This window comes from Manis javanica, chromosome 5, assembly GCF_040802235.1.
Source record: "Manis javanica isolate MJ-LG chromosome 5, MJ_LKY, whole genome shotgun sequence".
NCBI classification, from domain to species: domain Eukaryota; kingdom Metazoa; phylum Chordata; class Mammalia; order Pholidota; family Manidae; genus Manis; species Manis javanica.
In genome coordinates, this window is record NC_133160.1 from 14,916,166 (window position 1) to 14,931,623 (window position 15,458).

A 15,458-nucleotide genomic window follows, 5' to 3' on the forward strand; every position below is an offset into this window, starting at 1 on the left:
CACCATCTGTCCAAATCCTCCTCCTACTAGTAGTCAATACTTGATGGCAGTGGAGGGATGGGTGGAGAAACTAATCTTTAAAACTAAGAAAACCTAATTCAGAAAGCTGATCTGTATGGGAAAGAGGTAGAATAAATGTCTATGCTAAATCCAAATCTGTGGAATGGGGCTGAGCTATATGTTTCCAGAATGCTCTGGCCTGACCTCTGGCACTGTATTTTTACCACCACATGTCTCAATCCCCAATCCACCCATCCACCAACTCACACCCTGCAGGCATCGAGAAATACCATATGGGCAAAGGAAGTACTTTAGAGCGACACCCTATAGATGACATAAATTAAAGACTAACTGAATTTAATAAATAAAAAAAGAGAAATTGCATTCAAAAGATGTTCCAGCAAAGAAACTACTGCCCTTCGCTATCGAATAAAAGACAAACACAATTGAAAGAGCTGCCCAAGCCTCCACAATATCCACTATTTGATTCCTACAACAATAAACAGTTCCAATCAATCCCTCACTCAACCCCTAAGAGTGGTCCAAATGGCCGGTCTAAACCACATCAGGACAGAAGCAGGCCAAATTGGCAGAAGCTAGTTGGACTCTAACTCGCTAGTGAGAGATGGATGTACCTTCTGCTACTCTGAGAAAAACCCTGAACTGCAGAGGGAAGCCCGGCCCATCCCCAGACTGCACTGCTCCCCGTCATTTCCTCCTCCCTTGGCTGCCAGCGACTGCAGTCTCCCGCCCCTCTGGCCGCTTTGCCCCCACCTGTCATAGGCACTCTTCTGCCTCTTAAGCATGGGCAGCTGTGAGGTCCTGTCTCAAGCCCATACCCCCTCTAGTGCTGTCCCTGGGTGTCCCAGCCCTTCCCACAGCTCCCTGACGGCCTCATCTACACCTCTTCATGTCTACATCAGTAGTACCACCTGCCCATCCTCACAGGGGAACCTCTCAGCTACATCAGATTGAGCACCAGGAATCAAACTCATTCTTCTTTCCCTTTGCTGCCTTCTTGGTGCCAGGCAACAGCATCACCAGGGGCCCAGATTCCCAAGGGGGAAATCAGTCTCTCAGACATCGCCATCACAGCCTTCCACAGCCTGTGTCTTAGGCTTCTTTCTTCCCAAACATCTCCTGAAACCACCACTACTACTATTTAGTAGCTTTACCTTTCAACCCTCCTGCTCTGCTTTAACAGCTCCCGATTTCTTCAATTCTATTTTCCCTTTATTCCAATTAATAGTACAGACTGCTTCAAGAAATGGTTTTCATTCATTTTGGAGAAAACAGATTCAACGGCATCCTTCCCCTAGAGGTCTTTACTAGTATCCTATTCACAAACGTGACCCTTGCCCTGAGCCTCTGGCTGTGTGCCTTGACTTATTTCTGTAACCCTCAGGGCATGTTTCCTCAAGTGTCAGCACTAGAGAATGTAGAATGGTATATTGCAGGGAAATTCAGAGGTCTGATTTTTAAACTGTTACCAAGTTGGCCTTTAGAAGTCAAAGCTAAATGCAGTTAAAGGGCAGTTAGGAATAGACTTTCTTGCCTGGATACCCTGTACATGTGCTGTCCAGAGCTTTTTACATAGAAGCCACACCGCCATTGCTCTCTCCCCAAATCCCCACCCATCCCCTAACAACCTTCTCAGCCCTTAAAGTGCAGAACCCAGCTGAGGGCATGGCAGACACAAGGCCCGCAAGAAATGTTTGCTGAAACAGTTAATGCCTGGCTAAAAGGGCCCCCCTTTCATAAGATCTTCTGTGCTCTAGGCAGAATCAAATTATTTTTCTTCATTGTGCCCATGACCTCCAGTTTTTTTATTTGCTTTAAAACCACCTGTAATCTTCACATTGGGTACCTGTATCTGAACAGAATTTCTTTTTTAATTAAGGTATCATTCATATACAATCTTATAAAGGTTTCACATGAGCAACATTCTGGATATTATTCACCCATATTATCAAGTCCCCCCCACACCGCATTGCAGTCACTGTCCATCAGCATAGTAGATGCTATAGAGTCACTACTTGTCTTCTCTGTGCTACACTGCCTGCCTTTCCCCTGCCTCCCCTACATTATGTGTGCTAATCATAATACCCCTTAATCACCTTCTCCCTCCCTTCCAGCCCACCCTCCCCACCCGTTTCTCTTTGATAACCACTAGTCCCTTCTTGGAGTCTGAGAGTCTGTTGCTGTTTTGTTCCTTCAGTTTTTGCTTTATTATTGTACTCCACAGATGAGTGAAATCATTTGGTACTTGCCTTTTTCTGCCTGGCTTATTTCACTGAGCATAATACCCTCTAGCTCCATTCATGCTGTTGCAAATGGTATTTGTTTTCTTCCATTGTGTATATGTACCACATCATCTTTATCCATTCATCTACTGGTGGACTTAGGTTGCTTCCATGTCTTGGCTATTGTAAATAGTGCTGTGATAAACATAGGGGGGCCTATGTCAGGGATCTTGTTTTCTTCAGGTAAATTCCAAGGAGTGGAATTCCTGGGTCAAATGGTATTTGTATTTTTAGTTTTTTTGAGGAACTTCCATGTTGCTTTCCACAATGGTTGAACTAATTTACATTCCCACCAACAGTATAGGAGGGTTTCCCTTTCTCCACATCCTCAGCAGCATTTGTTGTTCCTTGTTTTTTGCTTGTTGGCCATCCTAACTGGTGATAGGATATCTCGTGTGAGGTGATATCTTATTGTGGTTTTAATTTGCATTTCCCTGATGATTAGTGATGTGGAGCATCTTTCCGTTTGCCTGTTGGCCATCTGAATTTCTTCTTTAGAGAAGTGTCTGTTCAGATCCTCTGCCCATTTTTAAATCAGGTTATTTGCTTTTTGGGTATTGAGGCGTGTGAGTTCTTTATATATTTTGGATGTTAACCCCTTGTCGGATATGTCATTTACAAATATATTCTCCCACACTGTAGGATGCCTTTTTGTTCTGCTGATGGTGTTCTTTGCTGTATGGAAGCTTTTTAGTTTGATGTAGTTCCATTTGTTCATTTTTGCTTTTGTTTCCCTTGCCGGAGGAGATGTGTTCAGGAAAAAGTTGCTCATGTTTAAACTCAAGAGATTTTTGCCTATGTTTTCTTCTAAGAGTTTTATGGTTTCATGACTTACATTCAGGTCTTTGATCCATTTCGAGTTTACTTTTGTGTATGGAATTAGACAGTACTCCAGTTTCATTCTCTTACATGTAGCTGTCCAGTTTTGCCAACACCAGTTGTTGAAGGTGTGGTCATTTCCCCATTGTATGTCCATGGCTTCTTTGTCATGTATTAATTGGCCATATATGTGTGGGTTTATGTCTGGACTCTCTATTTTATTTCTTTGATCTATAGGTCTGCTCTTCTGCCAGTACCAAATTATCTTGATTACTGTGGCTTTGTAGTAGAGCTTAAAGTTGGGGAGCATAATGCTCCCTGCTTTATTCTTCCTTCTCAGGATTGCTTTGGCTATTTGAAGTCTTCTGTGGTTCAATATGAATTTTAGAACTATTTGTTCTAGTTCACTGAAAAATACTGTTGGTATTTTGATAGGAACTGCATTCAATCTGTAGATTGCTTTAGGCCAGATGGCCATTTTCACAATATTAATTCTTCCTATCCACGAGCATGGGATGTATTTTCATTTGCTGGTGTCTTCTTTAATTTCTCATGAGTGTCTTGTAGTTTTCAGGGTATAGGTCTTTCACCTCCTTGGTTAGGTTTATTCCTAGGAATTTTATTCTTTTAGATGCAATTATAAATGGAATTGTTTTCCTAATTTCTCTTTCTGCTAGTTCATCGTTAGTATATAGAAATGCAACAGATTTCTGTGTATTAATTTTGGATCCTGCAACTTTGCTGAATTCAGTTACTAGTTCTAGTAGTTTTAGAGTGGATTCTTTAGGGTTTTTTACATACAATATTATGTTATCTGCAAACAGTGCCAGTTTAACTTCTTCCTGCCAATCTGGATGCCTTTTATTTCTTTGTGTTGTCTGATTGCCGTGGCTTGGACCTCCAGAACTATGTTGAATAGAAGTGGGGAGAGTGGGCATCCTTGTCTTGTTCCTGATCATAGAGGAAAAGCTTTCAGCTTTTTGCTGTTAAGTATGATGTTGGCTGTGGGTTTGTCATATATGGCCTTTATTATGTTGAGGTACTTGCCTTCTTTGCCCATTTTGTTGAGAGTTTTTATCATGAATCAATGTTGAATTTTTCAGCATCTATGGAGATGATCATGTGATGTTTGTCCTTCTTTTTGTTGATGTAGTATATGATGTTGATGGATTTTTTAAATTGTACCATCCTTGCATCCCTGGGATAAATCCCACTTGATTATGATATATGATCTTTTTGATGTAATTTTGAATTGGGTTTGCTAATATTTTGTTGAGTATTTTTGCATCTATGTTCATCAGGGATATTGGTCTGCAATTTTCTTTTTTTGTGGTGTCTTTGCCTTGTTTTGGTATTAGAGTGATGCTAGCTTCACAGAATGAGTTTGGAAATATTCCCTCCTCTTCTAGTTTTTGTAAAACTTTAAGGAGGATGGGTATTAGGTCTTCGCTAAATGTTTGATAAAAATTCAGCAGTGAAGCCTTCTGGTCTGGGAGTTTTGTTCTTAGGTAATTTTTTGATTACCAATTCACTTTCACTGCTGGTAATTGGTCTGTTCAGATTTTCTGTTTCTTCCTTGGTCAGTCTTGGAAGGTTGAATTTTTCTAGAAAGTTGTCCATTTCTTCTAGGTTATCCAATTTGTTAGCATACAATTTTTCATAGTATTCTCTAATAATTCTTTGTATTTCTGGTGTCTGTAGTGATTTTTCCTTTCTTATTTTTGATTCTGTTTATGTGTGTAGACTCTCTTCTTTTCTTGTTTGCAATTTTATTTATTTCTTCTCTGATCTTTTTTATGTCCCTCTTTCTAATGACTTTGGGCCTCATTTTTTCTTCTTTTTCTAGTTATGTTAATTGTGAGTTTAGACTGTTCATTTGGGATTATTCTTCTTTCTTGAGATATGCCGGTTTTGCTATATACTTTCCTCTTAGAACTGCCTTCGCTGCATCCCACAGAAGTTGGGGTGTTAAGCTATTGTTTTCATTTGTCCCCATATATTGGTTGATCTCTGTTTTAATATGGTCATTGATCCATTGATTATTTAGGAGCATGGTGTTAAGCCTCCATGTGTTTGTGGACTTTTTGTTTTCTTTGCACAGTTATTTCTAGTTTCATACCTTTGTTGTCTGAGAAGTTGGTTGGTACAATTTCAATCTTCCTGAATTTACTGAGAATCCTTTTGTCCATAGCCTCCAGTTTTTTCTTTCAAATTATCATTAATATAATAACCTTGCATCACATGTTTTGTGTGTCTCCTCCATAAAGCCATAAACTTTAGGTATAGTGTCTGGCACAGGAGGAGCTCTGTAAGTATTTGCGAATTGAGAGTAAATATAGGGGTAGGAGGTTAGACTGTCATCTAGTTGTGCTCTCATGTGGCAGGCCAAAGATGCTAAAAAATGTGAGTCCTAGTCCCTGTCCCTGTCATTAGGGATGGAAAACAACAAGAAGCAGGCAACAAAAGCACTAAAACAGGGTAAAGCCCTTGCTTTAAATCCGTTCCACTTTGGGAGAGCACCTTACCCTCTTTAAACCTCAGGTTCCTCAGCTGGGCACAAGGCAGGTAACTCAGAGGACTGCTGAAACTACAAAGTGAAATAATACTGTGAGGTGCCATAGGGTGACAAGCCACCTCAGTTTACTGAGGGATTCCTGTAATGTGGAACCCTCTATAGTAAAACCAGGAAAATCTCAGGCAAACGAAAACAATTTGGTCACCCCAAACAGCTGATACAGAGGCCTAGAACACAAGAGAGGATAATAACTCCTGGTACTTTCTTCTGCATCAGCCCTCCCACCCCAATTCCCAGCTATCTTTGTAAATCTCATCACAGATCTGAGAACATGCCAATACTTTAACTCCCATCCCCAGGCTCGCATTTTCAAACCAAACACTCAGAGTGGAGTGCAGTGCAGCTCAGGGAACCACAGGTACTGACTTGATGACCTTGGGGAGGGAGGTGGTATCCAGCTGGTAAATGGAGAGGTCGAAGAGGGTGGTAAAGTCTCTTGGGTTCTCATCGCCCTCCTGAAGACACACTCGAAGCCGCTCTGATAGGGTGGCTGTGTCAGGAAGCATCATGTAGTCAGAAATCTGAAAGCCACAACAGGGTTCCTTTCAGCACAGAAGGAACAAGAATTTAATCTGTCTAGTCTCCAGTGTCTTAGGTCTAAATCTGTAATATTTATGCTCTGTTGACAAAAGATTTCACCGTTCAGAATTACTGACAACTAAACCTTAAATCTACTTTATGTGAAAACAGAAACAAAAGTCATGTGGCCACACCCGAATGCCAGCTAAAGCCAACTCTCCAGTTACTCAGATGAACACAGCTGGGGAAACACACAACCATGCTGACTGGTCTCTGTTTAATTTCATGATAACTGTTCTTAAAAACTCAACAATCATTACATCTTCCTAGTTCATTCACTTCCCCATTTTCCCAGGCAATACTTCCTTTTGCCACTTCAACTATCTAAAGCAATTTTCCCTTTCTTCATTTTAGCTGATGATCATATTTTCTATTTTAGTGAAAAAACAGAACCAATCATAAAAGAAAGTCCATAAGCTCCCACTGCAACATCTATCCACCCAGCCTCTGGGCCATACACTCTGCTTTTTCCTGTTACATATATGAACTGCCTGTGACCCCAAGCAGACAACCCCTCCACTTGGACTGCAGATCCCAGCCCTTCTCACCTAGCCAAGGTCATACCTCCAACCTTGCTGAGCACCCTTAATGATAACACATGCCATTTTTACTGGTAACAGTAGAAGACCAGGAAATCCTCTATGTCCATGAACACAAGACTGGTTAAATATACTACAGCACAAACAATGGAAAATAATCTTAAAAAAAAATGAAGAAAGCTCTTTATGTATAAATATGAAAATACCTCCAAGACATATTGCTAATTTAAAAAAATAAGGTGCTGGACAGTGTATATACACAGTGTATATAGTACTATTTATATAAAACAAAGGGGAAGGAGTGTACACACACACATTCACTTATATATGTATAAAACATCTCTGGAAGAACATATAAGAAACTATTAAGACTGTGTCACTGCGAAGGGAAACAAAGGGGCTGGGCAAATACAGAAGGAAGACTGTTCATTGTGTATGCTTCTCAGTTAGAAACTGTGAATGCATTACCTGTTCAAAAAGTAAATTTTAATTTAAAAAAATGCATACTGGCACCAAGAAGTTTATTTATTCCTGACTGCCCTTTGAATTGCATTTAACCTTGACCTCTAACAAGTCCAACTTGGTAAGAGTTAAAATATGGGCCCTTTGAAGTCCCCTGCAACATACGGTTCTACACTCTCCAGAGCCAGCACTTAAGACATGCCTAAACATTACAGAAGTAAGAAGCCAACACATGGGCTCACTTTTTTCTCTATCCCAAGGGTCAAAAACTCCCCCAATACTCACATTTTTTTTCTAGACAAGAAACAAAGGAGAAGCATGAACAAACAATGCTCTTCCCTACAATATCTGGCTGTGTTAGAGGCTTCAGCCCTCCAGCAGGACTGCAGGAAGAAGCCAGGCCACACCCAGAACATGGTGGAGACCAGTAATGGGCCCATAAGTCCCAAGTGCCCCAAGACCACTTCTAATCTCTGCAGAGGCCTGCTACACATCCAGGAAAAGATGTCCAGATGGAAACAGATGAGTGCTCCCAAGACAACTGGTCTTCATGACTTCCTAGCAGATTTTGAGGTTAAAACTTGTTATGTAAATTCCTTCAGCTCACTGATAAGCTACCATTTTATTAAATATCATTTGAAACTTGGCTATTGTCTGAAACAGATTCTGCTGGAAGATTTGATCTGAAATCCCAGTTAGGAAGTTTGGATTCTCAGAATTTTTTACTTTGCAATGTTACCGGATCCAGCATTTTACTTTCCAGAGCCTTACAATACAAAGGGCATTTTTCACCAGGTCTCACATCTGGAAGATAGATGAAACTGCATGGTCTGATGAAAAGGCACAGGCTCCAGAATCAGTGTGACATGGGCATTAATAATGGCCTGGCCAGGTATTAATCTAAAGTGGGGACTTTGAAGAACTTACTGACTTCAGTTTCCTCAGCTGGAAAACAGAAATGACAGAAGCTCAGCAAGAGCAAGGTGGCCGCACAGAACAGGTAGATGTAGCAGCTCCCAGCGCTGCCTCCTGTGACCCTTGACATGCTAAGGATTGGCAGCTGCTCAAAGTTGGGTCTTGTGAGATCTGAAAAGCAAATTCCTGGCTGTACCTCGATTCTTTTATTGCAGGGGGCTTATGTCACTTTGCAGGAGGAATTTAAGGAAAATATTCATATGCTTAATGTTTCCACATAAAGAAAATTTTAGACATGAGGCTCTCCTGTTTTCCTAACCCAAGTTAGTCCTTGGAAGGCCACGTCCTTAGCTGAAGGCGGAAGCAGGTCACAGGATGCGATTTCTGACTGCCTTCAGACCTGCCTCCTGCTACCCATAGACAGGAAATCATTCCTGACATTCCAGAGTTGAAGAAACACAGTAGCCACATTTACACAGTAGAAAATGTATACTGTAATTGTGGCCCTGGCTCTGCAACTGCTTGCTAGTTGAGCATCCTGCAATCTTGCAGAATTTCAGTTTCCTCATCTATAAAATGAAAGTAAGACCACCTACTCCCAGCACTATTGTAACGATTAAAGAAGATGATTTATGTTGAAGTATATGATATACAGTACTTGATATATAATAAACACAAGAATTTTAAAAAGTCTCATATAGCATTTTTTATACGTTTTAATTAAGTAAATTTATATCTCTTCACTTAGGCCTCACAATCATCCTGTGAGACAGAGGGCACAGGCGTTAATGACCCCACTTCACCAATGACAAAACCAGGGTGAAAAAAGGACCCTACTTATGGCCCAAGGGCAAGTAGCGGAGGGAGACCCAGAATGCTGCTTATTGGTTCCTATGCCAATGCCGGGTTCACTAATCCTTCCTTGTCTGATAAACAGTATCATAATGCTTTAGGACTGTTATTCCTAAAGACAACAAAATATAGTTTAAAATGTAAATTCTGATGATCTCTGTTTCTTAATAAAAAATTTATTTTCATGCTTTCATATTTCTGAAAGAAGTATTTCTCTATAGATATTGACTTTGAAAGTTTGGGCCAGGGAGCATATTTTAAATTACAATTATTACATATATAGAAAGGCTCCCACCCCAATTAATTCAATCATTAACTATATAATTTCTTGATTTATTATTTTTCACAACGTGGCCTTCATCTCTCCCAAAAGCATCACTTCTTCCCATCTGTCTTAAAAAAATGTACATATTCCTTTGGAACTGTTAGAAGTGATGCTGAGAAGCTGGGCCTATTTTTCATTTCAAAACTTTAATAATTCACAATCTCCTACCTCTGGATCCTCAGCATCAATCTGGTTTAGGTGGATATCTGCTGTTGTGAGCCACTGGAAAACAACATCCTAGATTTTAAAAAATAAACAGAATTAGACACTTGGTTATTTGAGAAAAGCGAGGACAGGACTACAGAATTAAATCAATCAAGCAACAATGAAAAAGGGAAAGTTGCAATACGAGTGATTCAAAAATGGATAGCCACCCTTCTCTTGGTGAAATCATATGAAAATTTCAAAGCTTCCCTTACCCTAATGTCACTTTCATTATTGGAAATCTACCACTTAGGGCACTCTGACCTCTAACCACAAGCCCACATTTGTTAAAATGTTTACAAAATAGGGATTTTCCCAAAACAATTCCTGTTAACATGTGGATCAGTCTTCACTTAAAAAGTAGACTAATACCTAGATTCCCCAGAATGTGTCTAAAGACATTGGAACTTCTGTGGATTCCACAGACACAAATCTTAATCTCTCAATACAACAGTTCTCAAGGCTGAAATAATATGTTTCACCATTGAAAAGTTCAGTGGGATGTTCTTCCTCTGGCATGTGACTCACCAGAGTCAGCGCATCCAGCTTGGGCACACCTTGTCATCCTCACTGGACAGGGTTTCTTCACACCTTTCGGATGAGCAACTGCAATGCCTTTCTCACTCCCCACACCAATCAGTGAGCCGCCCTTTCATAAGCCCCTAAAACCACTCGGCCAGCCAGCCCTCCCCTCAGTCCCACCTTAACCACTTTCATTGTCCCTTCTTGCTGGCCGACTCCGCCGGCTCCTAACTGGCTCCAGGTTGCCTCCTCTCATATTTCACCTGACTGACTGACACAGGGGGCTTTCTGAAACACAGATCTGACTATGCCCCAGTGAGCTGGGCACTCTACAGGAGCTCCCCATGGCTTTCCACAGCAAGTTCAGGTTCCTGGCTTTTACATGTGAGGCCCTGGTGGTCTTGCTCCTCACCACTTTTCCAGGTTTGGCGCCCACCCCAACTTGGCATGCTTAGAAACGCTCACCATATCCTTGCAGACTTTATTTCTCTGTCTCTCATGCTCTCTCTCAATGTTCTATAAACTTTTTCAAAGCAGGGACTAAGCCTGACTCCACTTTGTATTCTTAGTGCCTGACATATAATGGGCTCTCAACAGCTGATTTTAAATGAATAGATGAACTTAGCAGTATTTTTTTTTAATGACATAAAAATCATACACATTACACATTAATGTGATGAAAGAGAAGAGCTTACCATGATTTTGCTGTTTTCTTCTTTATCCAAATATTGGTCACTGAACATATGACATGAGCCAAGCACTGCCAGCTTCCCACCTTGATTCTGTCCACAACAAGGCAGTGTCAGACACTCAGACCCCAAAATGTACCACATGCATCCTAGTCCCCAAACACTTATCATCAGAATCATGTGAAAAACTGTCTTATATACTATGAAATACCATCATACACGTCAGGATTCTAATGGTCTAGAAATATCAACTATAGTAACACTGATATTCCAAACTGCCTCTCACTTTAGACACTTGTAAATCTTCTATTTGAATTTAACAAAAGCAACATGACTTGATTCACAGCATTTTCCCATTCTTAGTTAACTTATAAAGATCATAATCTCAAAGGAAAAAAAAATCCAAAGGCAATCTGTAAAGATTTAAAGACAGTCTATGAGTACCAAACAGTGTTTAACTAAGATCCAAACAAAAAAATGCCACAAGCATGAAAAAGTCACAAAAGAAATGACTCATTAGTAAGAAAAATGTTAATATTAGTAATTTTAAAAATCAAAGTATTTTGTCTAGCAGATCAATAAATATGAAAAAATTAATATGAAAAATGACTATAAACAAGGTTGGTCAGGTTTCACTGAAAAGTAAGTTCCTTCACATTTTCTTGTTGAAGCTGTCAACATATGCAAAAAAAATTCTGAAATATATAAAAAACTATACACAATTTTATTCATGATCACAAAAAATTAGAAATAAATGCAAATGGTCAGCCACAGGAAAAAAATAATTAAGAATGGAACCTCTTCCAATTATTAAATTACATATTATAAAGGGTGTTCAGTGACATGGGAGAATGTTCTGTCATAATATTAGGTTAAAAAAAAGTATACTATAAATTGTACAGCTGTTTTAGTTTAAAGCCTGTGAGACAAATAAGCAAAAATGAGGCACAAGTAAAAAGTAGAAGATGATCAAAACAGCAGCCTAGCAAGAGAACATCATTTATCATGGTGAGCATTTCATAATGTATATAATTTATGAATCACTATGTTGTTAGTCTGAAACCAATATAACATTGTATAGAAACTTTATTTCAATAAAAAAAAAAAGGCAGCCTAGGCTGCCTCCAAGTAGTGCAATGGAGGTCATTCTTTTTTTCCTTTCAACTGTATTTTTCAATTTTTCAACAATGAACATATATTACTTGTGCAATGAGAAAACCAGTACAATATTAAAACTACAAATGAAATCAGTTTTTCTAGCAATACCACATACAGGGAGCAGGCATGTAAGTTACAATAGCACTGGGAGAGAATCACACTTACACCAGAAATGTCCAGAATACAAATCCACAAATTCCATCAATAAAACAAAATTTGCAAAAAAAAATTTTAATTTGTGTCCAATAAAAGCAAATGCTTCATAGGAAAAATACTATATACCATGACCATTGAAAAATACATCAGTTACTGAGAACAGGAAGTGAATTCGGTGGAATTCTACAGAAAGAATGGGAAAGTGAGTGAACAGTGCTGTGATTTGAATCCACAACATAAGTAAATTGGGAAGAGTAAAGGACTTTGCCTTCTCACTTCTGCTCCCAGTTAGTTGCTTTCCTTTTTTTTAGTATTTCCTTTTCCCTACCTCACTTACTTCAAATCAATTATGGATGTTCCTTTAATCCTTTTACTCTGTCCTAACAGAGACTCTACCATTATCTTCAGCTTCCTTTTCCAGCATTTGTCAATAAATGACTACTCAAGAACTGGTTTGCTCCTTCAGTATTAAAGAGTCTGTCCCAGTAAACCAAAGACCCACAAAGGTCATGATGAGCTCAGTGACGGCAATGGTCCTGGGCAAGGAGACACAACCCCCCAGTGCCAGCCTGGCCACAATTCATGGTTTCTAGGACGACGGAGAGTGGCCCCTTCTCAGGGATCACTGGTTCATCTCACAAACTGAACAGTGACAGGCAACAATCTCTCTGAAAGACTGTGTTCATAAGGCAGGACTGAAAGGCTGTTAGGAGAAGAAAATGGGTTTTAAATATCTAGGCAACGGGCAGATGATAATCTCCTAAATTCTAGATGAATCACCACACTTAGCATAGAATTCTGTAACCAACAGGTGCTCCATAAAAGTCTACTGATTAAGCCAGGTAAAATCTCTGTGCATGGTTATAAAAAATCAAATAATTATAGTTCTAGGACTATACTACCAGAGGCCCTTAAGATAGTGTCTCATTACTTTTGTGACTATAAACTGACAGTTTATGTAAACCAATTACCTCCACATTGAATCATTTAGTACTTTAGTTTTAAAAAAGTATTTCCAGCTGTTTGGGAGAGACTACTAATATAGCTTCATGAATTTTGTCAAAATATCATCTTTCAAACACAACATAGGCATTTATTTACTTCCTAATAAAATGACATCAGAGCTTATAATACTGAAGGTCCCACAAATAAAAGTAGGATTGCCAGGAATCAGTGACATCTGGGTCTCTGGAGAAAATCTGGGAGGTCAGCTGGTGAATTCTAAGCCTTGGTAGACAGAAGAAGGTAAATTCAGCAAAACATGCATTAAAAGGCAGTGGATAAGCGGGGCTATAATGAGGAGGACTGTGTCCTCTGGGACCAGCTGTTTCCACATTTTATGGGGTCTCCAAGATATGAACAGGACAACTAGTCTTTTGATATGTTTTCCTGGGATGAACTAAAACAGGAGCAGCATGATTCTGTGCATTTCCGTGTGCAGCAGTTTGTTAACCTTTCCCTGAATGGATCCTCTTACATTAAGGGTGATAGCCCCTAGTCACGGACAGTTTAATACAGGTGGCCTCATGCTACAGTAGAGAAGCTTTGGATTTAGAATGACAAGAGCTTGCTTTAGGTCTTGACTCCAATTATTGGACAATCTACTGCTTGCCCATAAGCAAAATGTAGGTAATTGAAATAGTACCTCACAGGATTGTTGTGAAGACTAATGAGAAAATACATGAAACCCCTCTGGAAGTAGTAAAGTAGTTTTTACTATTTCGATAATAAAAATAACATATCCACTCATCTAAGAAAGGCTGTACCTTTGAGTGATAAAAAGCCAGAATGGGTCTGTTGAGTGGAAAACAGACAGAGCCTGTGGACAGAACCGCCACTGCTGGTTTCATGACACTCAATGTGGCACCAAAAGGATAGACAAAGGTGAGAGCCCTGTAAGAAATTAAAGAAACATTCAGATGTTTTTAAAGAATGAATACAATTTTTGAAGATAATATCAGTGTTTCTAGAGCAATTTATGATCAAAGACAAACTTCCCTCTAAACTTTGGTTTACCTTTGGCTTAACAAAAACCGGTATAACTCTAGCTGCAAGTTTAATAAAGCATTATCAAAATATGTTTGTAAGTTAACAATCATCAATCATATGTCTAAATGATTGTAACTAGAAGTAAAGTAGCCCCTATGGAGGAGTAAGGAGAAGAGGGAGTCTGATCTAAGAACTTAACGAGAGCTATACATGAGCTTGCACTGTATAATGTCTTAGAGCTAAACATTTTCTTCCTCCTTATGGATCTGACTGGTATTACCTCAAAAAATGAATGTCTGTCATTAGAAGGGTGTGTCACAAATCGGTGCTTACATGAACAGAGGCATATATTTACCCCACACTGGACACTTTTACACAGCCCTGCCTCAGAGTCCCTCCTCTACTCTCCACGGTCCCAGCAAAGGCTTAGAGTATCTAGAGTGAAGCAGTCTGACTTGGGCACTAGTGGAAAGGGTGTGGATTAGAGGTGGGTAAGGGCAGGGTACAGACCCTGGGGTGAGGCCAACCTCTGAGGGAGGGGCTAGGGTTTTACTGGAAGAAAACCGGAGCTCTACAAAGGTGGTTGTTTGAAGGAAGTGCTCTCAGAATGCAGAGAAACAGTCATCTTAAAACCTAAGCATGAAGTTAGGAACTGGGGGTGATCAACAGCGGTGGTGCCCATGAAGGATTTAATTTTCCTTTTTCTTAAACCACGAGAAAATTCTTGTTAGCTTAGGTTTAAAATGACTTACTTCCAGTGCTAGTTTTTCCCCATCCCTTTAGTAAAGTCTCATCTACCCCTATGACTTTTGTGTCATATTGTGGATGAGAAGTGGTACGAGGCCCATGTTCCCTATTCTCCCCCTTCTGCCCCTACCCCAGCAGTAGCCCAGGAAGGGGGACTGCAGTCCATGAGCTCCAGACCAGGAGCAGAAATAATGAGCAGGTGTCACGGAGGAAGAAAAGTAAGTGGGAGAGAGTTTTATGGATGTCAGTGCACATCCTTTCCCCACACTTCCCCCAGATGCACTCCAGGAGATAATTCTTAAGAAGGAAGGGAAAACAGACACTTAAGTTACATGATGCAAATTGTCAGCCATTTTTTCACTCCTCTATTTCTTTTAATATTACTGAGAAATCTACCAGACTGGCATTTTAATAAATCTTTTAAGCACAAGGTTAAACATGAGCCCCACAACAAAAATAAGACTTACCCACTACACCTAAGAATGAATAAGATTAGCTAGGTCTGGGAAAGCATGGTCCTGAAAGAGGGAGCCTATGTGTAAAGACCCTAAGGTGAGAACAAGCTTACCATATTTAAGGAGTTGAAACAGTGTGGCTACAGCAGAGTGACAGAAGGGAAAAGGG

The 15,458-nt window shown here is 39.8% G+C and overlaps 1 protein-coding gene across 3 annotated transcripts in view; it reads right to left on the bottom strand.

Moving 5' to 3' along the window:
• Nucleotides 1–15,458, bottom strand: part of IFT52 (intraflagellar transport 52) — a 34,236-nt gene that overhangs the window by 8,034 nt on the left and 10,744 nt on the right. For all 3 annotated transcript variants that reach the window (XR_005059835.1, XM_037012763.1, XM_017663253.3), the window contains 4 exons: nt 13,865–13,991; nt 10,791–10,877; nt 9,538–9,606; nt 6,064–6,218 (listed from right to left, as the gene is read on the bottom strand). Coding sequence is in view for 2 of the 3 variants with exons in the window: in XM_037012763.1 (XP_036868658.1) it covers nt 6,064–6,218; nt 9,538–9,606; nt 10,791–10,877; nt 13,865–13,991 (438 nt within the window). In the remaining variant the exon portion in view is untranslated. The remainder of the gene's footprint in view (nt 1–6,063; nt 6,219–9,537; nt 9,607–10,790; nt 10,878–13,864; nt 13,992–15,458) is intronic.